Raw genomic sequence first — 25,930 nt, 5'->3', positions numbered from 1 at the left:
CTTCCCTTGACAGAATGCATATAAATATGCTCAAACCATGTAGACACAGGTCAAAGACACTCCTTGGCTGTCCTTAAATTTCTCCCAAGTTACTTATATAGGTACCTAAACTCCTAAGCTCTTTGACATAACGATAAGCCTAGATAAATTGTTACAGCTTTCCCCATGGCAAAGGTGTGACTCCAGCCAGGGTCACTGGACACATTTTTGAGTGATGTCTTCACCAGAGAGTGGGACTCTGAGGTTGGAGGTTTCTGTGGTGGTGGTTTTGAGGCAGTTTTATAAGCTTTTAACCTATGAAGCTAGTGCTATGATGAATTGCAGCACCAAGGAATTTTACAGAAAGAATGAGAAGGTACAGAGCTACATACCAATGTGACCATCATAGTTCAAAAACTATGACATTGTCAATTTGTATTTTAGGCTGTTTTTTCTCACCAGATAGTCTACGGATCCCTGACTTTAAGGAGCTTGCAGGTGGCAGCTAAGAAAATCCATCCCGCTGTCTTTATGCTAATGGGATTTGCACCTCTAGTGAAAACTCTTTTGGGACCCTGCAAATGTGAAAATGTCTGGAAACAACTACTCTGAATCACACGCCCAAGAGTCTTGTTCAAATTTTGTTTTAAATAACATCTAGCTGACTGTAGCAATACACATAGCACATTTCTAGGGAAACTGATGTCAAGAGATGAAGGTACAATCCCCCATTCACAGCAAGAACATTTCAACGTCAAGAGCAGAACTCACCAGACTTCTCGTCTGTTCAAGTGACTAGATCACATAAAGAGCCACTCTCTGACCTAGTAGTATTGGAAGTTCTCTCTAGCATTTTTGCTAGTTCTCACTAATGCATAAGCCTCTCATTTCCCCAACTTGGGACAGGGGAATCCTGTGCTGCGTAATTTTCCATGTTTGTTAGATTTTCTGCACACTTGTTTTTCAGATTGAGTTCCTACTTCTCTACACCTGGAATGTGCCTGAAGTTTTACAAAAATTCTAGCTCATGTTTGTTAATTTGTTTTTCTTGCCTTTCTTTCTCCACAGAATCTTATGGCAAGAGCCCTGTATGATAATGTCCCTGAATGTGCAGAAGAGCTGGCCTTCCGCAAAGGTGACATTTTGACAGTGATAGAACAGAACACCGAAGGTCTTGAAGGATGGTGGCTCTGCTCCTTACATGGCCGGCAAGGCATCGTGCCAGGCAACCGTGTGAAACTCCTTATAGGTCCAGTGGTACAGAAAGGTCCTTCTGGCCAGGATATGTCCAGTTCAGGATTGACACATCAGTCCTTCAACCAACAAAAGATCTATCAAGTGCCAAGCTCACATGCCTCAGCACGGGACCCAGTTTACCAAGTGCCACCTTCCCATCTGAACCAGGGAATTTACCAAATACCCACTGGTCACAGTCTACCAGGACAAGATGTTTACCAGGTGCCACCCTCAATGCAGAGATGTATTGATGGCCTAGCTCTGAATAACAAGGTGTGTGCATTTGCTTTCATGTTGTAGCTCCAAAGCAGGTCACTTGTGCTGACTGGTAGCGAAGTGTTTAATATCTAGTGGTATCCTGTGGACTTAAGATATAGGAAGGATAAATGTATAAATATAAAGTTACAGCCATACCGTTACTTCTGTGGGAGGAAAAGGACAGACCAGTACTTAAGGGCTTGCTTAATTCACAACTGAGATACACAGTAAAGCATTTTGGAGCTGTGCTACTGCAGCTGCTGAAGGCGAGGGGAAGTGTGCAGTAGTGTATCCTCACAGGCTCCCTAGGGAGGCTGAAGCACAACTGGCCCATGGCACTCTTGTATTACACTACAGTAAGATTAACTCTCCTACAAATTAATGAACAGTGACATCATTTGCCCAAGTAATTTCTGTTTAATTTAAAATGATGTACTGCCTTGCTGGAGGAATCTCAGTGGGTCTAAACTACAAAGAGAAAGCAGTGATAGATGAGACAAGGGCCGTACTTGGAAGAGTGAGGAAGCAAGGCCATGATGATAATGAGAGAAGTTTTAATACCAACTATAAAGTTTATAAGGGTGCACTTGATGTTTGTCTACAGCTGAATTTCTTCGCTAAAAGTGGTTGCATCATGGATATTGCAGTTCCAATTGCTGCAGCAGCTGAACACTCCCAAGGCCCCAGGGAGATGTGTTACATTATGTGGGTCCCCCCTTATTCCTGATGTTTCTCTCGGGCTTTTCCTATCTCCTGTCACTCCCTCAGGCTGAAAAGGGTTAAGAAAGGTAGCTGAAGGAGGAAGGAGATTCTCCTGGCCTTCCAGACCTCTTATTGCCAAGCCAAAGAGTCACTCCATTCCCAGCTCAATAGCTCCAGCTATGAGTATCCTCTTTACCTTTAGAGCTTAAAGCATAGTATTTATATCCAAGTTATGTGAGTAGATAATATCTCTGTCAGGAAGTTCCTGACTGGTTTAAACTTTCATCTCCTAATTTAGATTGGCAAGGCAATCTGTTTCAGCTTTTTCCCCAGCCTTATCCCCAACCTTTTTCATGAGGCCTTTGGAAGACATCTTCTAATGCTTTTATTTCCTTAAATGTAATTATTACAATTTTGGTCTCCTTGATAAGGATATATGGACTTTTTGGTTTTTTTTCCTTTTAAGCAAGAGAAAAACATCTGTGAAATCATTCCAGGTCAAGTTAAAATGAGGTTTTTTTGCTCAGCTTTTCCACAGTTACACTTTGTAGGTTGTGCAGGAAGAGAAAATTATGAAAGTGCACTTGCTTCATAGGTAGAGACAGGAGCTCTGTTGAACCAATTATATGGATTTTCTTGAAAAATATCACATCTTTTCTCTCTTTTCCTCCTTTCCCTGTATAGACTAGATACAGTGAAATCTTTTTCAGGGTGTTTTACCCATCCACAGTAGCATTTACATAATCTCCAAGGTGGTTAGTGAACACCTGGTAAATAGCCTATTGATGGGACAGCACAGAAGGGATCACATTTTCATGCATGAAACTTTACAGGGCTGTGCAGAGATGCCCCAGCTAGCCAGATGCACCATACTGCAAAGCTGCACTGAGATCTGTTTGGACGGCTGGGATATTACCTAGGAATAGGTGCTATGTATTCTTATTTTAGGACCTGAACTGCTTAAATAACCATTTGCTAAAGGCAAGTGTGTTTACCCTGCAAAGTGTAAACCTGAAAGGAAAAAATTCTCCAAAAGTCTCTTATCCCTCTTCCCACCCTTTCCAGCTCCAGCAGAACTAAATAGGACATTCTGCATAAACCTGGTTGCTACAGGGACTGAGTTAAAACTCCAGATAAATTAAAGCAAACATTTCAGTTTCTCAGTGTAAGTGCAAACTTCTTGTTGAGATACAAAAATCAGAGGCACTAAAGCACCTGTTTTGTTCTCAAGTTTCTGCCTTTAAATTTTTCAGCAAGCTTGAATATGCATTTTTGAGTTCCAGTCATCATCTTTAGATAATTTAGACCATTTATTTGGCTGACTTATAACTTGTTTCATTAAATCCTTGCAACCTATGAAAAGTTAACTGTGCTGCATAAAAACAAACGGCTGTGCTGCCAGGTGTAGAATAAAATAAGCATGCACATTTATGAAGCATTTTACCCTCAGCAAAGTAGGTACCAACTTGCTTAACACTCGGATAGAATAACTTTAATACTGACTTTTAATTTCTTTAGCTTAAGACCCCCAAGTCTCAGTATTCCCAGTGTATTAGTGGCAGGCTTGCTAAATGGCAAACTTCCCGGCAGTGTCCTGCTTTGATCAGAGGCAGACGTGAGTCTAGTACCATAGAATTCCTTGGTTCAAAGCTTAAAAAAAACCCATTGGGATTGAAACCGTGGCAGAAGAGAGAACGGTAGGGTTACTAGTTAGAGAAGAGTCAGAGGTTAAAGATACTCCATTCTTCATCACCCTAACCTTGCAAAACTGCTTTCTACTGTAGCAACTGCAAATATCTGCTAATGCCTTTGTGGAAGAAAAGCCTAATTATAAGTACTTTAGTACTTATCTCCTTTGTCAGAGGAAACAACCTGCCTTCCAAAACCTCCTCCTCTAGGAATCAGTAAAAACATTATTTAATATTAAGGAAGGCTGGAATCTTGAAGATTTTATGTCAGGAATCTTTGCTTTGACTTCCAAAATGAAGTATCTTTTTCTTCTAAATGTTGTGATAGCAGCCCCAGTGGCATGAGTGAGCCACTCTGCTTTTTTCCATCAGCAGAAACAACTGCCCTTTTTTGTCAGTTCTGAGGGTGTTGAAGAGTTTTTGCTATGAAGTCGTCCTGTACATAAACCTTCTCCCTTCCCATAGCAGTAGCTAGAGAAGGCCATGTCCCTCCAGACACCGTTCTAAGCAAGACTAGGAGCAGTTTCTATCCTTTCCATTTCTGCACACGTTTGCCTGTTTTCTGTGTGCAAGTGTGTGGTTTGGCTGACACACAAGTTTTACAGGCAAAGCTTAGGAGCTGCTGTCAGGCAGGAATTGTCTAGCCTCTGGCAACAGTAAATCAACAGCAGGCATGTTAAAGCTGTGCTGAGGTAATGCATCTGCTAGCCAGAAAGGCAAAGCAAGTCAAAAAAGGAGTCCTGAGGCAAGTAATTAAATGATGAATTGATTCTGGCCAAGCTTCTTGTTGACAATGGAGCTGTATGGGCTCCTTCTAGCAAATAAAAATACCACTTTCTGAAACTGCCTACGAATGACAGAGATAATGAGGGATGATCTAAAATTAGCCTTGGTTACCCTCAAGCTTTTTTAGCTGTGCTGCAAGTTTGGTCACAAAACGGTTACACCCTTACGTGTGAAGAGTGTCTGAGATGCGTAAAAATACAAAAGCTGTATCTTAGAATTTATTTCATCTTTTTGCACTCTGCCTTCAAATTTACTCTCCTTTGCTGCCTGTAACTTTCAGACAAACTTGACGTTCAGGAAACTTGGGTTTTATCCTTGCCATGTGACTTATTCTGCATAGTGGTGTTTTTGCACCTCAGTCTCATCTGCAAAATATGTAGAGTAATTGTGAGGGAATTAATTCTGTACAGGCTGCTTTGAGAACATCTTTTGGGAAAGGTGCTGTTAAAGCACAAAGTCTCTTTTGCATCTGTGATTAATCATTATCTCACACATGAGTTTTAGGCAAGGAAAAGGTACATGTAAAAAAAAGTCACTACCATAATTTAAACACTGTTTTCCTGGTTCAGTGTTTCCCCTATTACCTGTTGTGCTTTCCCTGCCATCCTGAGAAAGAGTGTTAGCCAAAAAAATTAAGGGAAATGTTTCCTTGTTGAAAAACAATTTTGACAAGTTTAAAAAGCTTTCTGTGGGAAACAGTAGCTTTCAGGAGAAGTTTTGATTAGGAGAAAATCATCACAAAACAGAATATGAGGCTGTTGTACCACAGCTGTTTTACCAGGGAAGACACTGAACTGCAGGGGTTACCAGCCCTGAACTACAGCTCCCACAAGGCATGGACTAACTCAGGCAATTAGGGATTAATGTGAGCTTGGAACACAGCACCTTTTTTTGTTTGCTGATCTGTTTGAACAGAACTTTACAGTTCAGGAAACACTCAGATTTATCCACCTTTTAAAAGTGGATAAAGCAAAACGGGGAAGGAACTCGTGTTCACATGGAACATCCCTGGCCTGTTTCCAAGTATAAACATGCTCTTGACGGATCAAGGGTTTCACACTCCACCATCCTGTGATCTCCACCTTTTTCAAGAGTTCACTGCCTTCAGCAGGAGGTTTGGGTAAACTACGACTAAGGGGAAGGATCTTAGTTTCCTGCTCTTTCTTTATGTGACAGTCACATTGGTTGAGTCCATGAGAAAGTGGAAACACCACCCCATAAGCAGCACCACCCCAACAGTTCTGGCGCAGACTTCAGTAGCAGAAACCAGTTAGCCATGTTATGACGTTTTTCCTTCCAATTAAGCAAGTTACTGTCGTAGCTGGAAGGAAACAAACAGCTGCGTATAATGTTTATTCAAGAAATAAGCCTGCCTTTACGTGATCATCTTTTTTCTTGCCTACTTTCACATTTAGGAAGCAAGAAGAGACATACATAGGGAGTTGTGTGGCAGATGTATTTTGGCAACAGCCTACAAAATACTAGATACACTCCCTTTCTTTTTGATGGCAAAATATATTTACATTCCAAGATAGAATGTCCTCATTTACCCTTACGCTGAAATACCACAGCTTCCTGTGATATGATTCACTTAAATGATCCAAACAATCATCTTATATACCCCCTTCTCTTCTACTTTCATGTTACAAATTTTACTTTGGGGATTTGTTTCCCTTGTAAGAAAATTTTGCTTCAGCATTAAAAGTGCAGGACACACAGCAAATTGCCCGAGTGCCACAGGAACGGTAACACATACCTCAGTGCTCAGGGTTATTTCACAAAGGATGCTCTAAAGGATGAGATTCTCTCAAATTAAATGGTAAAAACAGCACACAGCCTTTTCCTTAGACTCAGAGTTTTAGCTGTGACATTAATAGGAGAAAAGCTATTTACTGATAAAAAGCCTGTGCAATTAATCAGTCCTCAGTTATCTCTGTGAAAACCGCTGAGTGAAGAAACCCTCATCCACAATTCAGAATAAGTTAGTAACTGATGTGATCTATAGGGAAGTATTTTAAGAAAAAGACTGCATTTTATTAGGCTGAGCAAACATATGAGCTCAACGTTACTCCCTGTTTCTCCTTAAGCACAGAACTCTTTTTAATCTGTTCTATTTGTAGACCAGAGGCATGCATTTTTTTCCCTGTGGTATCAGAAAAAAAAAGGCCAGTCCTGCACTCTCATCCAACAACTGAGGTCCCCAGAAACAGATACAAGTGCAGGATGGCTGCCCAGGGAAGTTGAAGACCTCCAAGGAAGGAGACTCCACAAGACCTGCCTGACACTTTCCTGTGCAACCTGATCTAGGTGGACCTGCTTCTGCAAGGGAGTTGGACTAGATGATCTCTAAAGGTCCCTTTCAACCCCTACCATTCTGTGATTCTATGTTTCAGTGATTCCATGAATCCTTAGCTAAAAAAAAGCATAATAATTTTAAAAAAGCAAAAATGCAAACTTAGGGATACTTTCTTGGTGGTTAGAAACCTAACCAGATCTTTGGTAACATCTGAAAGTACAGCTAACATTAAGTTTGGGTGATATAAATTTATCAGTAAGTAATAAAACCTAAGCACAGCAGTGAAGCATCTTATAAAAAACACAAATGGGTAACTGATTATTCAAAAAACAATTCTCATCATAAGGAGGAAATGTGATTTCTGGAGATAGGAAATGGATAGATGAAGAGGGGTTGCTCAAAGTCAGAAAACATAGTTCTACTGAAATCTAAAGGCTTTGCAGGTGTTCAGTCATTTTGTGTTTGGTTTTAGAGGAAGACTAATTAACATCAGAATATCATCATTCCACATGGCTGGCATGAACTGTTTCCATTTTTCTTGTTTAAATAGCAGCAGTAATGTTGCCCCAGTTTTGGGGTTTTTTTTAAACAAAATAAATATAAATTCAGCTTCCACTCAAAATAGATTGTTAGAATGGAATCAAAGTGAAATTAATGTATTTAAGGTCTTGGGAGACAGGAACCTTCCATAAGACAGTACATCATTTATCCTTAAAAGACAACAACATATTCCCAGTGGTTCTTATCACAACTTTTTTGTATGCACAATCAGCCTTGACTTGAGGTCTTGCATAATTATTATATAGATGCAATAGACAGTTAAGGATGGAGTTTATATCTGTTTAAAAGATGTCTACACCTTCCATAAAGTTGCCAAAGCCAAGCTATGCTAATATAAACACCAGTCAATAGGAGCGCTTCTCTGTACAGGTGCCGTGAGAAACATGTACAGAAATGGAGCCAGAATATAGCTTGTGAGCCAGAGAACTTCTTCAAATCAAATTAAGTCATGTTCCTGGTTTCCTGCTTCTGTCAGAGATATGTAGTTGCCAGCCTAAATAGTTGTTTTTTCCCAAGTGTACCTCTGAGAACTCTCTTGTGGAATTCACACTCTTTGGCAGTGCTTCATCTCAACCATTTTTAGGCCACTAAATTGCGAAGTGCCTATTCACCAAAACAAACTAGTCGTAAGGAAATGTCTGTTCTGAGAAATGTCTTAAAGGAAGATAGGAAATATTTGAAGGGAAAGAAAAAGACATAGAAATACTCCCGCAATTCCCAAATAAAGCCTTCACCCTCTCCCTCCACTTCCAACTTTCCCTGGAGAAATTAAATATAGGAGGGCAGAAATAACAGAAGATGAAGCTTCTCAAAACTATTAAAACTAGTTGTTTTGACTGAACCAAACTGTTGTATTCTTTGTGAGCCCTTAAGATTTCATGTCATTCCTGTCAGTAAGACCACTCTCTGCCCTACCTGTCCCAGCACCTCATCATCTCAACCAAACCTGCCCTGAATATAAGTTTCTATCTTTGAGATGTGACAATTGTAGTATTATCAGCATAGAAACAAATGCATGTTTGCCAAATGGTTCTTCGTGTGCATGCCTATTCTCTCACCAGGACTGTAACACATCAGCTCATGAGCTCTCTTGGCCACCTCATGCAGAAATGATGATGTCACTGTAAAAATGAGTAATTGTCATGGGGATTAGCACTGGTAAATACACTTAGCAAGCGTATTAGACAAGTATCCTCTTTCACACTTCTCTTAAAAATGCTGGTAATTTAGTGGTAATGGGTACGTTTCATCTCTTATTCTCTTCCTCTCCAAAAAAAGAAATGCGACATCCTCAGAGGTGTTGGTTTGACATTTTTAATCACATTTTGTAAGCAAGAATGACTCCACCAGAGGTTAGGAAATATGCCTTCCTGGTCAGCTTTGCCATTCAAGGCCAGTTGGCACCAAGCCTGTGCCACTGAAGAAAGCATAAACATTGTTTTTAACATGACTGGCAGCAAGTCCTAGCGCTGATGCAAGCAAGAGTGGCATCAGATCACAAGAGCATTGTTTAGAAAAAAAAAGTAAACCGCAGTAAAATCTTATCAGTAACAAAATTGCTGAACATTTTTGTGCCTTGTACTGCTCTGTTCAATAAGGTCTGTAGAGAGTAAGACCTTTGTTATCTGCATTTAGTTTGTCATCACAAACACCAACAGCAAGCCCATTCAACACCATAATCCAAAGCTACAGCTGATACAAATCAGCAACATTCTGCTGCACTTAATACAGTCCTGTCATTTATGCTAATTGGAGCTTAGGTTGTTTATGTAACAACATAGATTAAACTAGTAAAAAAGAAAAAAATCAAAACAAAAACCACAACACGGCAACGAAAAGTTGTTTGGAAAGATAATACACCTGCACTTTAGATTTAGGAAAAATGGTGTAATGAAGCTGCTTTTGTGCGCTGGTTAATGGCAAGAGTCACACCAAAGTTGAGAAGTTAGGGTTAGGCCAGTTGTAAAGCAGTTGGCTACACCTGTACAATCAGCAGTTGTGGGTTTGAATCAAAGCCCACTCATGATTTCACATTTTTAAAATTTTAAATATATTTCACAACTGCTGCTCCACATCTTCAAGACTCACAACCCAAAACTTCTATAGATCTGGTTGAAATAATACAACCTCAAAAGCATAACAGCCACTTTCATTACTTCTTGGTATTTGCATTACAATACCATGGGAGCATTTCTTAAGACTAGACATCTACTAGTGAGGCACATCATAGCCACATTTCAAAGTTTCTGTTTAAATCTCTGAGCCTGCAAAGTTGAGCATTTTAAATTTAAACACACCAGGAATCAGTGACATCTGGAGACTCTATATTACATGATTTTAGCCCTGAGAACATGTACAGTTAAAGCAGAAAAGGAGATTTTCAGAGGTATAAGTCTTAGGCAACAAATGGACATAAAGTGTAGGTGTAAACAAGCAGGCATTTTGAAGTAAAAAAAAAAAAACAAACCACCAAGAGCCATAAGTCAGTTCAGTGTCAAGGTAGTACTTGTCATGATCTTTATCTTTACACATCTTGAATCTTACTTCTCAGAAAACTCACAGGTAAACACCCAATCAAAGGCAAGCAACGGTGCCATTATGTGGGCTGATACAGCATTTCTTTCCACCGCACAGCAGAGCTGATAACTCAGCCCAGGAAAGAAAATACAGTCAAGTTTGTCGATTTCCTCTTGCCTTGCAGAATTGCTGGGGCTTGTAGCACTACAAACAACTCATAGTTGCAGCCACAAGCCTAGTGCATTACAAAGAAATACCTCTGTAGGATTCCTCCCATGTTTTCCAGTTTATGAGCCTCAATCACAAGGCTTTCCAAGGGTTCAGCCTTGGAAGAAAATACTGTACAAGAGCATTTTATTGTGGCATAATGTTCATGCATTATTTAGATGAAAATCACAGAATCTTAAGGGTTGAAAGGGACCTTGAAAGATTGTCTAGCCCAACCCCCCTCCCCTGCCAGAGCAGGACCACCTAGAGTAGGTCACACAGGAACTCATCCAGATGGGTTTTGTATGTCCCCAGAGAAGGAGACTCCACAACCCATCGGGGCAGCCTGTGCCAGTGCTCCCTCACCCTCACAGTGAAGAAGTTTTTCCTTATGTTTCTTGGGAACCTCTTATGTTCCAGCTTCTACCCATTGTCCCTTGTCCTGTCATGAGACATCACTAAGAAGAGCCTGGCTCCATCCTCCTGACACCTGCCTTTTATGTATTTGTAGACATTAATGAGGTCACTCCTCAGTCTCCTCTTTTCAGAGATGAAGAGCCTCAGCTCCCTCAGACTTTCATCATAAGGGCAATACTCCATCATCTTGATGGCCTTGTGCTGAACTCTATCCAGCAGCATCCTGTCCTTCATAAACTGAGGGGCCCAGAACTGGACACATCCTGCTGTCCACCAGGATCCCCAGGTCCCTTTGCCCTACATTGCTCTGTAACAGTGTCAATACCGGTACATGGGGTTATTCTTTCCCACATGCAAGATGCTACACTTGCCAAGGTTGAATTTCATTAGAATTCTCTCCACCCAACTCTCCAGCCCGTCCAGGTCTCATTGAATGGCAACTCAGCCTTCTGGTGTGTCAGCCACTCTCCCCAGTTTAGGACTGTCAGCAAACTTGCTGACAGTGCCCTCTGTTCCTTCAGCAAGGTCATTAATGAATATATTGAACAGTACTGGTCCCAGCACCAACCCCTGAGGGACTCCAGTAGATACAGTCCTCCATCTGTCCCGTTGATAATAACTAATCCTAAAACCTATAGCAATTTACAAAACCAAACATTTATAAGAGAGTATCTTTACCCCATGCAACCTTTCCTCACTGACAGCTGGGAAACACATTGTGTATCATCGTATGTAGGAAATAAGGCCACTGCTTCACAAAAACATTTTTTGGCCTTGTTTTTTTACAGCAGACAATACTGAGTGATACAATAAGTGTTACTTCAGGAAATATGTTATCAGTCACTGGAAATCTTGATGCAGCTTACAAAAGATAGGAGAAGAAACACTATGTGCTTTCTGTACAAAGGACCACTTTAGCCAGCTATCCAGGCCCTTTCAAAACTCCAGATTACCTTTAGAGACTCTATTCTTTTATACAACCTTCTTGCAATTCAACTTAGCCACAGAACCTTTCCCAAGAAAAAAACATTTAAGGAGACACACCTAACTCCCTAAGTACATGCAGCCAAACAGACAAAAAATGACAAAAAGTGTCTTACTGCATCATTCAGTGACTCCTGCTGCAGTCTTCCCAAGAACTAGGAGTTTAAGAGAGTAGGGATTATATTTTTTTTTCCCTTACTCTGTTCTCTTTGGATATTTCATTTTCCTTACAAGCCTAGGAGAGCTCAGGTAGCTGTTCATACCCATGTGAGAGGCTTAGGAGAGGTATTTCAACAACTAGAGGTTTGTATTAAATTTACAGAAACAATTCACAATAGAAAGAAGCTGCTTTTTTTTTTTTTTACTTACATTTTTATTCATTTTTCCCACATCCAAGCTTTACACAACCCTCTTTTATGCACTACCATCTCCAGGACAGGCCTACTTCCCAGGATAAGCTATGGCTGATTTTAATAGATTCAGGACTGAAAGCTAAGAGTGGCAACAGTTGCTGGCATTGAGAGTGCCCTCAGCTGCAGAGAGTTACTCATGGGGTGAAGACAAGAGTATCATGAGAGAAAATACTTTTTAATACAGTTCTTCATCCAGATTTAAAATAAATGCATAAAATTCACCTCATGTGCCTCTTTTTTTTCCACTTCCAGAAAGCATTGATCTCTTTTAAAAGTAGTCAGCAGGCATCAGTAGATTCCTGGAATTAAGACACTGTGCTGGGAAATAGCAAGCTGCCCTTTTCAGCTCCACTGTTAGTTTGCATGGGGCAAGGTGTTGCAGAGGTGCAACATACCTCTGCTTCTGTTCTCTCACCTGTAAAACTTAGTGAAGCTTGTTTGCCATCAAGCTGCATAACAGATACTGCTGTTTGTGGGAACAGGTTGAATTCTGCTGCTGTAAATTCAGAGTTATTCTGTTGGCTTTGATAGGTTTGTTTGCCCTTTGTCTTTGTAAAACAATGTAAACTATAGTGTTGTGCATCAGCCATAAGCACAAGAGCTGCCTTCTTGTTGCCTTAGTGAGGAATGTTCCTCTGTTGCAGACTAACATCCATTTTAATCCTAGAAGAAATATGATGAGTGGGATTTTTCGTTATATTTAAGGGATTTAATGAACCACAGGACTGGATGTTTTGCTCAGTACATGCACAATCAGCTCTTTTTCTTGGTTAGGAACATGCCATTGGCGTGGAAAAGACCCAAGTAATTGCTTTTAGAAGAGTGTGGTCTTTAGCAAGAACAGAACAAACTTTCTGCTCAATTCTCTTTGTTTTGCAGCTGGAAGATTGAAGTAGGTTCCTTACATGTTTCACCAGAGCCAAAGCTGGTCCCTGTTAGTTGTACTGCATGGATTAAGTGTTTAACAATATTTTGAGAATGTTGATCTAGATAGTTGTGGGAACACAGTCTATTTCATGTCTTTCGTGTCATCAACAAACCTTGATTGTTGCTGGGTTTCTTAAAGTCACGTTTTCTGTCTTTTGTATAGCTTTTTCAGAAGCCTAAGAAGGAGCAAGCATAAAAGCCTCTGATGCATTTTTATTTCAAATATAAATGCCAACTGAAGTAGAGTGCATGCTGAGCACAGTCCTGCAAACAGCTTTGGTGCTATCTGCTATCCCTCATGTAGGCAGGCTGTACTCATGAATACTCAGAATCAGGCACTTGGTGTTTTAACCTCTCACTTCCTTTGACAACTGCTAGAAGTACCTGTAGCAGGGATTTGTTTCACCCAAGTAAAGGAGTGACCCTGCTTCACCACTACTTTGGGTTAATCAGGTCTGGGAAGGAGTGAAAGTGTCAAGATGCATGAATTAAAAGGTCCTGTAGCACTGAGTGAAACTGGCTTCTCTTGTCTGGCCAGTGTAGCTTTAGAGGAGTCACTTAGGGTTGTATCACAGCACAGTAGATAAAATCAGCAGCTTTGTGGTACTGTAAACCTCTCATGTAGAATCTGTAGTGTTAGACTGTTTTTTAAAAAAAGGAAAGGCCTCTAAGGATGTGCTACAAAAATAATCACAGCTGCATGAACTTCCTGTCTGCAGAGTGAAGGAGTGAGGATCTCTCTGTAAATACTGGACATGAGCACAACTTCTCTTCCACATATGCTCCAGGCTCCACAGTGTAAGGATATCATCAACTTTGCCACCAGTGCTACTTTTTACACAAGCAAAATATGTTTACCTGTAACAAGAAGAACAAGTGGTTTTGCTTGTGCACACTTAGCAACGTGGTTTAGGGGCAGACTTGGCAGAGTTAGGCTTACGGTTGGTCTCAATGATCTTAATGGTCTTTTCCAACCTTCTGTGATTCTGTGCCTTGTGAGTGGTGCTGCTCAGATTAGCTTCCTTTTTTTATTAGAGGCCTCTGGCTTGGAGTTTGCTCATGGAAATTCATTGTCTGAAAAAGGAGAGAGTGATAGTGTCTTGTATCCTGAATGAGTTTAGGCATGAGATTGTTAGGACAGTTATTGCTGAGTCTCTGTAAAGGTGCTTCTCTAAAGTGCTGTGCAAATCTTGGAGAGATAAGGCGCTATAAAGCATCTGCAAAGGTCCCATACATTGCCTGCACAGGCAGGACCGTAAGAAGCATCACACATCTGAGGCCAGGAGGAGATTTAGTCGACTTTTATTCCTGCTCTGGATTTAGGATAGAATTCAGCTTCTGGAGTAGACCAAAAATGAGCAAGGGTTTATAAAAATTTCGGACTGAGGGACCTGTCTTTTTGGAGCCTGCCTCTGCCTGCTGCTGCCTGCCACGTCTGGTTTTATTTGCTCTGGGATGGTCAAGCAGTTTCCCAGCATATTAGTCCACAGCCTAATGCCACAGTGTTCACAATAGCAGAAGGGTTGGTGGAGATGGGCTACCCAGGAAAGAGCCTTTTGTTTTTACTGTGCTTTGTTCTCTCGTTTTTAAGCACCTAGTGACTCATTATTGAGTCATAATTGATGCATTTGATGGGCAGCGTGTCAAATGATGGAGAGGGGAAGGGGAGGATGCAAAAAACCTACAGCAAACTTTGCTAGTCTGATGACTAGCTCTCACTGGCAGAAACAGCATGAGGAAGCAATTTTGATACAAATTAGAAATTTCTCAGGTAAAAAAATAATGCCAGTATTACATGAAAGAAGCCTGAGAGGGATAATGTCTGGAACAGTCATTATGGGAAGCTTCCAGTAAGTTAAGGAAGAACTTTCTTAAAAGTTCTGTCTTGTGGATACCTTTTACAACTCAGTAGGTAACTCTGTGAGGAACAGTCTGTCGCAAATTCAGTACATTTTTAGATTCTTTTAAAAAAAACTTCAATGTATGTAAGCCCTATTAACCCCCCACCCAATTCCTCAGGAGTTCTCTCATGGGCAGCAAGCTAACCCAACACTCTCGAGACCCTATTGCTTACAGTTTCAGTCCTCTCAATTCAAGGAAGAGCAGCTGCAAAACCCACTGTCTTCCTCTGCCTTCCAGTCAGGGATGTTCCTTCCTTGCTACCAGGTGCACTACCTTGGGCTGCTCACAGTGTTATCAGGCCCATACTGTGTTGTTTCACGGTACAGGGACAGAAACTACACAGCAATATATGGGCAGCAAGTGGAAAGAAGTAAAGCCTACATTGTTAATGTAGCAGAGAGGAAGTAGCAAGTTAGCATCAAGGACTTTCCTGCAGACCTCAGTCAAGCAAAACTCACTGTGAAATCTGGCCAGGACGCCAGGATCCCTTATAGCAAAAACTGTTAAAGAGCAGAAACTCTGTTGTACATCTTGCAGACATTTCTAAAGACAGCTAGGCAGCTCTGGTTCAGAATTCTCTCCAGCTGAGTACAAAGCTGCATCTTCTATGGTCCTATGTAATTTGCCATTTCATGCCTTTGGGTTACAGGATTATTAATTTCTGTTAGAGTGAAATAGCACCAGCAGGGGTTGTCAGCACTCCCTGTGTAAACCCAGCTCTTTCTTGAGGTTGGGTAATATTTCTCTTATACCATACTATACTGAAATTCAGCCATGCAGATGCTGTCCAAGACATGAGACATTTACTTTTCACCAGATTTTACTTGAAGTCATTATGGTAGTTAATGGTTTAAAAAATGTCAAAAGTAAATTCTAAGCTTTCTTTTTTTCGAGGCTGTTCTTCAAGAGTGGCCTAACATCTTCTGTCTTGTAGCTGCAAATCTAGACAAACCAAATGAAGACAGCAAATTGAATGTCCTCCTTTGGAAGGTTTAAGCATAGCCATTCTACGTAAAGAATTTCCAAAGCCACAACTCACACTCAGTCATCGAGGATGTTGCACTGTGGAGCACAGTAACAGGAGACTGGAGTAGGTGGAAAATACCTCCACAAGCAAAGGGGTAGACTCCCAGGGCCTGAACATAGTATTTTAAACCTCTGTCAGCAAGTGGGGAGGCTCAGTATCTCAGTAAGGTCAGTACGTATATAACCTCACTCTCAGAGCATGAGTAGTGCAACCATCACCTCATGTGATGCACAGACCTCATGTGGTCTGTGCTAACAGGCACTCCATGGGAATAAAGGACCAAGTGATCTAAGAACTGCTGGAGAATCTGTTTGGCAAATAGAATATAATGTAGCACTACAAAGCAGCCATGTCAGAACTGTTCTGGAAGGAAAAGATGGTGCTAACAGTCATTTTGTGGTGTTCAGCTCCCAGAAGTATATGTAGACTTATGTTACTAACATTGCTGTGTAAAGTGTGTATAGTATTGGATTGTTTATACGCTGTGCAGTGACAGAACATGCCAGGATACTCACGAGACTTATGTTTCCTCTTTTTCTTTTACCCCACAGGTAGTAACTCCAGTCAGATCAGGACAAAGTTACGTTTATGAACACCCTTCCAAATATCAGAAGGATACCTACGATATCCCCCCTGTTCGCTCTCTCCAAGGGGTAGGTACCAATACAACTGCCAACAGCATTGACAGGGCACAAAAGGTGATGAATTTCTACCAGAAGTTTATGAGCCAAGCAAGTTCTCTCATTTCAGAGAGAAACTATGTTTTAATTAGATGCTGTGGCTTATTGACAGAGTGCAGAAGTATTTCAAAGTTGTATTTGATGTTGACTAAGATTTGGCAGCACACCAAATGCAAAAGTCACATTTGTTTTCTGTGTTTTGTTGATCAAAGAGTATATCTTAACAGAACAAACTTGCTGCCTGGGAGCAACTGGTGTTTTCCCCTTAACTTTGTTGTTGCATAGTTGACAGTAATTTACTTGGTAAGGGTAGAATTACTGCCTAGATGAACAGCTACTATACAGGGAGTTGTTTTCACCACATATCTACTTTCCATGGCGCTGAACTTGAAGTATGTCTTTGTTCTGGGGAAGACCCTTAACATTCAGTCCCCAGGACCAGAGACATGTAGAGTAGATGCTTGAAGGACTTGTAACTCAACAACCCTGCATCTATCCAGGGCTTTGACTGAGCAGTTCCTCCTGGGAACAACACTGAAGCCCAATAGTACATAACAGATCAACAGCGAATGTCTGGGACTGTTGGGAAGTCTGTGTTAAGAGACACTGAGACAGTGGGTTTAGACCACACACAGAACCCACTCTAATCTAGGACATGCCACCGAGTGGGACACTTGAAACATCTGACAGCTGTACTCTGTGCTAGTAAGACAGCTCACGCTGCACTCAAAAGAGCAGATAGGCAATGCTGACAAGGCAGCCTTAGTTTCAGAGAATTTAGTGTACTACTACAAGCTTTTTCCTCACCTCTGATCTCTGCCAGTAAGGGTACGATTGGTTCTGGTCACATCAATATATTGCTGCTTCATTCACTTCAACAGGTATCTGTAATAGACTTGGCCTTGATTTAACCCTCAGGATGGAAGTCAGCAGTGGCTTCATCTCTCCAGTCTATTGCCCACACAATCACCCAGGGGGACTTAGCAAAGTGCATTTCCTCCTCACTATCCAAAAGGCAAATCTGACAAGCTCTCTCGTATGAAAAAAGTTAAAGACCTCTGATTATCTTTAGGCTGTTTGAGAGAAAACACCAAAACCAAGAAAACTCGAGATCAGAGCTTTCCCAAGGTGACTTGTTTCTTTAATCAATTTATTCTTTCTTTAGATATATGACATTCCCCCCACGTCGGTTAAGGGGCCTGCACTTCCAGTTCCCGTGGGAGAAGCTAAGGCTTTAGGAGTCTATGACATACCACCTGCCAAAGTGGTAAGTACTGCCCTGTTTCCACTAGATCCTGTATTTTCATGTCTGATGAAAGACATGTTTAAACAAGAGTTCATATATAATCCTGGAGGAAAAGGAGATTCAGTATTTTAAAGATTTCCTTAAGTTTTGAAACTGTTAAAACTGGTAAAGTGAAGCACCGCATCAAAATGATTAATGTTATGGAATGTAACTTGTTAATTAGACGCATCATCTCTGTGGCAGTGCGCTTCTTTTTGGCATTTTGCTGCTGTTGAGAATCTGCATCAAAATGAATGCTAAAAAGTGAGATATTAAAACTGACACTCAGTCAAACTCAGGAATAGTAGCTGACTCCATGAAAGTCAATTGGAGACCTTTCATCCCAGCATTTTATAGACTATGTGGAAGAAGTAAAATAGTTTGCTATTCTAGCCAAAGGTTTCACGTTTTGCTTTCTGTGATTCAGGTCTATGCTACAGCTCCATCTGCATGCCGAGATGATACAGGCCTGAGGGAAAATTTGCAGGACTTTTCATCTCCAGTGGGCTACAGTGTAAGACCAGAAGGAGTATATGATATTCCTCCTCCCATCACCAAAGCAACTGGGAAAGAACCCAATAAATTTTCTCCCGAGAGCTTTTCATTGACGGATGGAGTGCCACAGAAACAGAATGTTTATGACATCCCCATAAACCATCAAAACCATTTCCTTGGACAGCAAATAGCAGCTCAAAAAGATGTTTATGATACCCCAAGGGGAATTGCATTCCGAGGACAACAGACAGGAGTCAGCGAAAGTGTCACCTCAGAAGGAAGGGAAGGTGTGTATGATGTGCCACCACCAGTCCTCCAAGACACTAAAAGCGTACAGGATGTGACTGATGGCATAAATAGGTTGTCTTTTTCCAGCACAGGAAGCACAAGGAGTAACATGTCCACGTCTTCAACAACATCAAAAGAGTCTTCTTTCTCAGCATCGACTGCACAGGACAAAAGATTAATCCTTGATCCAGACACTGCATTAGAGAGGCTTTATCAGCTCCAGCAGATGGTGGAGACGGCAGTGAACAACCTCATGGCCTTCACTACAGCAGACTGGCGGTCTTATGGATATATGGAGAAACACATCAATGAGATTCACACTGCTGTGGATAAGGTAGGGCAGTCACTGTTGGAGTACCTCCAGTTTGCAAAAGGATCAGCAGCCAATGCTTCCTGCCTCTCCGAGTTCAGCCTCCTTAACAAAATGAGGAGGGAGGTGCAAAGGCTGGAGGACTCTCACCAGATCCTTACCCAAACCAGTCACGACTTGAACAGCTACAACTGGTCTTTGAATGTTCTAACCGTCAACAGGCTGCAGAATAAGTGTGATGACCTGGATCGGTTTGTTATGGTGGCAAGGACGGTCCCGGATGATGCCAAGCAGCTGACCACTACCATCAGTGTCAATGCAGAGGTGCTCTTCAAGCAGGCGTTGAGCAGCTCACGTTTCAGAAACACACCAGAGAATGTCATGAATGCTGACTATGTCTATGACAATCCTCATATGCAGCGTCATGGAGAAAAAGCACAGAGCCACTGCAGTTCCCTTCCTCCACTCATGAGTAAAGGGCAGCACCCTCACAATACAACTAGTGAGAGCTCGGAAAGGAGCTGGATGGATGACTACGATTATGTTCACCTGCAGGTAGGTCAGCCCAACACCTTGTTTTGTACAATGCCAAGCTAGGTCTTGTCTGTGGTTTTTGCAGAAGCTGTTTGCAGAAAAATAGCAAGCAGATTGCCACACTAACAACCTATTCAAGAGTAGTATTCAACAACCTGTTCACTGTGATTGCTTCCTCTCAGATAGATAGGACTGTTGCATACACCATGGTGTGGCCTTTTGCTCTGCCTTGCTATCCTTTCCTTCACTGTACTCTCAATGTGTGCTTCCAGTGAAAAAGCTAATACAAAACAGCCTGTCACTTGATCTGGGAGTTGCCATTTTTGATTTAACAGTGTCTTATTATGCAAAACAGGGGAAAGAAGAATTTGAAAGGCAACAGAAGGAGCTGCTGGAAAAAGAAAATATCATCAAGCAGAGCAAAATGGAACTGGAACACCATCAGGTATGTTTGGTCGGGTGCAGTAATTGCATGGCAAGGCAGCGTTCCTTGCGCATGAGGAGTACTGGTCAAATAAAGCAGGAGGGGCCCTTCCCTTAGCAGTTTGCAGCTGCTTAGCTGGGAGGTGGGAAATTTGCAGGAGAGCCAGCATATGCAGTTGAAAAGTCCCAGATGCCAGGTGGTGAGGATAGCAGATAGATATTGGGTCTTGGCTACACAGCGACTCCAAGTTAGTTTATTTCCAGGTGGGATTTGTGCCAGTCAGGCTCCACCATTAATGGATTTATCAGTGCAAAGGACAAGGCACTGTCACACTCCAAATGGGAATTTGCAGATTTTAGCACCTTCCTGGCCCTGTGCATCTGTGCCAGCTACTACTTATACCAAAGAAATCTTCAGTATTTACTGCAGAATAGATATTCTGAAGATCGGGGTCTCTGTCCTGCCCATTTCCTCATTGCCCTGTGTAATTGAGTGGAAGCACAGCCACAGCTCATAGTGTTTAGAGTGACAGCTCCTGTGACAGAAGTAAGCCTTTTACTTAAAATTTCCAGTCATCTCAGTTTAAGCGACTAAGAATTTTTTATACCGTGCACTATTGTGGTGGGCTCATTGCATATATCTCTGTCTCCAAAAGTTACCACAGTGGAGAACCAGATTTCTGCAGTGTCTCACAGTGAATCAGTCACAAAACAAGCTTGAGAACATGGCTTTCCTCACATGCAAATCCAGTGCCTTAGTAACTGGACCACACTGAATATCCATGCCGCCTGCACAGTGAACATCAACACCATTAACTTCAATACTGTGCTTAATGTCACTTCAAAAATGCTAAAAGTGTAAGTCTTACAAGATTAAGGCCTGTCACTTTGCCCTCATATTAATTCTTCAATATGTTGTTGACAGAAAATTGTACAAGCAGTGTGGAGGTGAGAGCTAAGAATTTTATCATCTCAAAATCCCACAGAGATGGCAGCTTTTCAAACATTGTGTAGGAGTTATTGCCACTTGGATCCATCTCTCACTCACGATTTCAGAACAGTCCAAATGAGCAACAGTCTGTAAATTCAGGAGACGTTTTTATGGGGGGGGGAGCAAATAACATATTTTAGATGTTTTCCTCTTCTGAACTCTGTATATTTGGATTTATGGTAATCAAAGCTTTTGATTAGCCCTCACTCTCCAAAATAAAGATCTTGCACAACATATATACTACTTTTTATTTAGCATAAGGCCAATCTAGGATACCCACAGAATCACAGAGGGGTAAGGGTTGAGGGGTTGGAGGGGATCTCTAGAGATCATCTAGAGCTCTAGAACCTGCTAAAGTAGATTCACGTAGATCAAGTCTCATATGAACATACTGAAGTGAGTTTTGAAAAAACCCAGAGAAGGAGACTCCACACTGTCCCTGGGCAGCCTGTGCCAGGGCTCCCTCACCTGAACAGGAAAGAAGTTTCTCCTCAAGTTCAAGTGGAACTCCCTGTGTTCCACTTTGTGCCAGCTACCCCTTGTCCTGTCATTGGACACTGCAGAAAAAGCACTTGCCTCATCCTCTTGACAGCCACCCTTTAGATACTTCTAAGCATTGATAAGGTCCCCTCTCAGTCTTCTCCAGGCTAAACAGTCCCAGGTCTTGTGGCCTTTCCTCATAAAAGAGATGTTCCAGTTCTTCCAGATGTTCCAGATGTTCCAGTACCCTCATCATCTTGGTAGCTCTGGACTCTCTCCAAAAGTTCTCTATGACCTGAACTGGACACAGTACTCCAGATGAGGCCTCACCAGGGCAGAGCAGAGGGAGAGAAGAACCTCCCTCGACCTTCTGGCCACAGTCTTCTTAATTTATCCCAGAATGCCATTGGCCTTCTTGGCCACAAGGGCACATTGCTGGCTCATGTTTATTGTCAACCAGCACTCCCAGGTCTCTCTCTGCAGAGTTGCTTTCCAGCAGGTCAACCTCCAGCCTGTACTGGTGCATGGGGTTGTTCCTTCCCAGGATGGGAAGGACTTTGCACTTGTCCTTGTTAAACCTCATGAGGTTCCTCTCTGCCCAGCTCTCAAGCCAGTTGAGATCTCACTGAATGGCAGCACAGCCTTCTGGTGAATCAGCCAGTCCTCCCAGTTTGGTGGCATCAGGGAACTTGCTGAGGGTACACTCTGTCCCCTCATCCAGGTCACTGATGAAGATGTTGAACAAGACTGGCTCCAGAACCAATCCCTGTGGAACTCCACTGGCCACAGGCCTCCTACTGGAGTTGGTGTTGTTGATTACCACCTTACCCAGACATGTCCTGAGGCATAACGTGAAACTGTGATACATAACAACGTCTTACAAGAGTATTCTTTGAAGAGAACCTTTTTATTTGCTTTTCAGATCAATCAGTTTCAACGTCTGGAGCAAGAGATCACAAAGCCAGTTGAAAATGACATCTCTAAATGGAAGCCTCCTCAAACTCTGCAGACTGCAAACAGCACTGCTACCTCCCGTGACAGCCAGCTGCTTTTATTCTACTTTGACCAATGCGAGACCCACTTCAACTCCCTCCTAAATGCTATCGACGCCCTTTTCAGTTGCGTCAATGCCTCCCAGCCCCCCCGAATCTTTGTGGCTCACAGCAAATTTGTCATTTTGAGTGCTCACAAATTGGTGTTCATTGGGGACATGCTCACAAGGCAAGTGACGACTCAGGACATACGCAACAAAGTGACTAACTCCAGCAACCAGCTGTGTGAACTGCTGAAGAGTGTTGTTCTGGCTACCAAGACGGCTGCCCTGCATTACCCCAACACAGCAGCCCTGCAGAAGATGGTGGACCAAGTTACGGAGCTGTCTCACCACGCACAGTTGTTCAAACTCTCACTGGTGCAAATGGCAACCTGATGAAACCTAGCAGAATCCAAATCCTGAGCAGCAAGAGAAGAGCAGACCAACTGGAGCAATTTTTTATGTAAAAGTTGCCATTTTAATTTGTGTAGATTTTCTTTTATAATGAAGCGTGTTGAGTACGTTCTTACGCTGTAGAGACTCTCATGAAATCAGGGATCTGGGAATATATCTGGCTCTGTATGATGTTTCTAATACACGTTTAGATTCATGCCCACCACATATATGTATATGTTGCTACGTTCCCTAAAATATCAATGAAGCACCTTAAAAACCATGCCTGTTTCCTTTCTGTGTGTGTTAGCTGGATGCTGCATTCTTCCTTGTTTCATTCCATCTTGGTTTTGGCACATGGACTTGGATTGCAAAACCTGCTTGTAGTGAACCATGAAGTGAGTGTAATGGTTCTCATAGAACTCCAGGTCCTTCTTAGAAATGAAAGTTAACTCTCTTCCTGGTCTTACTTTGCTTTGTACAGCATCCAGTCATTCTGATGAGTGTGTATGCACAACTGCAGCAAGCAGTGCATCAAGCAAGGCAGACAGTGTTTGGGAGAGAAGCAGTTTTTTGGTCACAAAAGAAACAGAACCTCCTAAGGAGGAAGGTGGACTCATTTACTATCTCATGGTATTCAAATGTTGCTGTTTCCAATAACTGCAACTTGGGACTTCAAAGCGTGGATGGATACCCAGCGATGTAAATTCATACACGTTTACCTTGGATGTCCTTGCGTTGACAATTAGGTTTGTCAGGCTCTAAAGCCTTAGTGTTTATGGACTTGAGGTTGTCCTGAGAGCATCTCAGGATCTATTGGGCTCATCTTTGAGGCTGCAGATGAGCAATGGCTCAAAATACCAGTTGCTTCCAGAGGGATTAACATGCAAATTATAATTTGCATTGAAAGAAGCTTAGTTCAAAATTACAGGTATTTAAACATCTCTATAACATATAAATATATTAATGAAGAAATAGCACTTATTTTTCTAGGATATATTCTTAGGAATTAATTGCATCTATTGCAGTTCTGACTTCCTTTCAACTATGGGGCGCTTTTTTGCAAATTCTGTTGCACAGGTGCTGGTCCTTCTGCGCTGCACTGTTGCCAAAAAAATGACCTCCTGTTTTAATGGGGCCATTTCATCAGTAAGTACACACAGTTCCACCCAGTAATTTTCAATTTAGACCCTTAAAATCAGTTAGTGGAGTGGTTGACTCCTTTAGAAACTTCATGTATGCTAGCTGCTCTGAAACACATTACCAGCTTCTTTCTCTTCAATGCCCTTTGTGAACCCCATAAAAAAAAGTCACAGAACACCAGTTGCCTGCCTGTGGTCCTCAGACTAAAAGCCGTGCTTCAAATAGAGCAATAGCTTGGGTAAAATCCAGGTGGTTCTGGCATTTTTAAAGCTACCATTTTTGCATAATTCAGGCTATTCCCTCATGGATGTGTTCTGAGCATTCGCATTAGCAAGCAGATCCCTGGTAAATCCAGTCATGAGATGGGGAACACCCAATAAAAAGGCACCTCTGCCGCACTTGTCACTTTCCCAGGGTGTATCTCAACATGTGCCTTACTGAAATGGGATTTGTTGTCTTGGATGACAAAGCCATTTCAACAGCATGTGAAATCTTGAGCCTTAATGTGTTGTCTCGGAGGGAGGACTGCTCTTGCACTGATGTCACTTCCAGAGTCTGCAGAAAGTCCCTGAAAGAGCAGCGGGAGCCAGCACAACCTCAGCTGCCCCGGGATCAGCTTTGGGGATTGGCTCTGGTGTAACATCCAGGAAGGGCAGTTCTCTTATTGTAACCGATAGCCAGTTGCCAGAAACCAGTCCACATGAACCTGTTTTGTACTATTGTTGAGGATTCTTTTGGATGTCTGTGTCCACTTTTTTTCCTCTGTATATTCTTGGAGAGAAAGTGTTTTGAAACTTAGTGGTTATGTTGATAGTTTGTACTTTGAAGAGGAGAACTTTCATTGCAAGCCTGTATTACAGTTTGTTATCTTGTAGAGAGACATTGTAAAATGATTAAATGGTTAGCTTTTTTATATTAAAAAAGGCAACAGTCTTATTTTTTCTTGTTTTCAGAGTCCTCTAAACATGTTAAAAGGAAATACTGGCTTTGAGAGTAGTAGCAAGCAGCATTCTGAAATGAGGGGTTCGCTTTCCCTTGTCTCACTGATCAGTGCTTATCGTTTGAAGTGAGAAATTAAGGGTGTGTCATGGTTTAAACCTGGCTGGGCAAGGTGTAAGAGGAAGGGTCAGAGTTTTGCTGCCTGTCCAGAAGAATCAAGTTGAAGCCTATACCCAGCTCAGGTATCCAAGGCATCAGGTCCAAAATACAGCTATTGGCTTTGTGCCACAAGCAGCAGCAGCCACCACCTCAACACACAACAGGCTCCCAAAGTTACACATAGCCCAAACAAAAATCGTGATTCCTTGATTCCATGCACACTCCTGACGATGGGGTACCAGCTTCTGTCAGCCAAGGCAGGGATGTAAAATTCAGGTTGCTGTCTGGCAGTGTTGTCTCTCTTGAGATCAAGGGGGATTTTTTTTCCCCCTTATTCCCTGTAGTTTCCCTTAATTACAGAAAAAAAAATATCAGAGCTCTTTCCTTGATGCAAGGCTGCATGAAACCAAACCCAAGAGGCCCCTTTAGTTTCCTACTTTGCTAGTTTTATCTTGCTCTGCAGTGCAGCCAGGGGCACTCAAACCATTGCCAAACAGGAAGGTGCAGTAACAATATCCCAGGAGCTTCTGCTATTTATACAAAGGCAGACTTAAGCATGGTTAAATGAAGATTACGATGGAAAACAAGCAGAAAAAATCTAAAAGAGGAGAGCAGAGAGGAAGGGGGAGAAAAGAAGAAAAAGCCTGCTCTGGCTTTGGATTATCTTGCAGAAAGGAATCAAAGTATATCTTAAAACTTTTTTCTGTGCAAGTAGAAGGCTTCAGGGCATTTCTCTATGCAGGCATTCAAGCCTGCCTTTATCCCCAGTGCTGCCCAAAGAGAAAAAGCCACATCGGTGAGTGACCATGAACTTGAAAAAATAAGCTTGTACTGTTTTTTTCACCCTGTTGTTTTGTTTTTATGAAGAATGGTAGGA

General features: G+C 41.9%; 1 protein-coding gene across 2 annotated transcripts in view; it reads left to right on the top strand.

Moving 5' to 3' along the window:
* The window catches only part of NEDD9 (neural precursor cell expressed, developmentally down-regulated 9), a 40,639-nt gene extending 15,761 nt beyond the window's left edge, over nucleotides 1-24,878 (top strand). Inside the window, exons 2-8 of one of the 2 annotated variants that reach the window (XM_061995722.1) lie at nucleotides 1,048-1,488; nucleotides 16,452-16,553; nucleotides 17,746-17,847; nucleotides 18,293-18,647; nucleotides 18,741-19,513; nucleotides 19,848-19,937; nucleotides 22,309-24,878. In XM_061995722.1, the coding sequence (XP_061851706.1) occupies nucleotides 1,048-1,488; nucleotides 16,452-16,553; nucleotides 17,746-17,847; nucleotides 18,293-18,647; nucleotides 18,741-19,513; nucleotides 19,848-19,937; nucleotides 22,309-22,815 (2,370 nt within the window). In that variant the 3' untranslated portion in view covers nucleotides 22,816-24,878. Of the gene's footprint in view, nucleotides 1-1,047; nucleotides 1,489-16,451; nucleotides 16,554-17,745; nucleotides 17,848-18,292; nucleotides 19,514-19,847; nucleotides 19,938-22,308 lie in introns of both variants that reach the window. The other variant, XM_061995720.1, reaches the window with a different exon arrangement.
* Nucleotides 24,879-25,930: the final 1,052 nt, after the last annotated feature.

This window comes from Colius striatus, chromosome 4, assembly GCF_028858725.1.
Source record: "Colius striatus isolate bColStr4 chromosome 4, bColStr4.1.hap1, whole genome shotgun sequence".
Lineage (NCBI taxonomy): Eukaryota > Metazoa > Chordata > Aves > Coliiformes > Coliidae > Colius > Colius striatus.
Note: the sequence above shows the minus strand (reverse complement) of the source record. Positions and strands in the feature narration are given on the sequence as shown.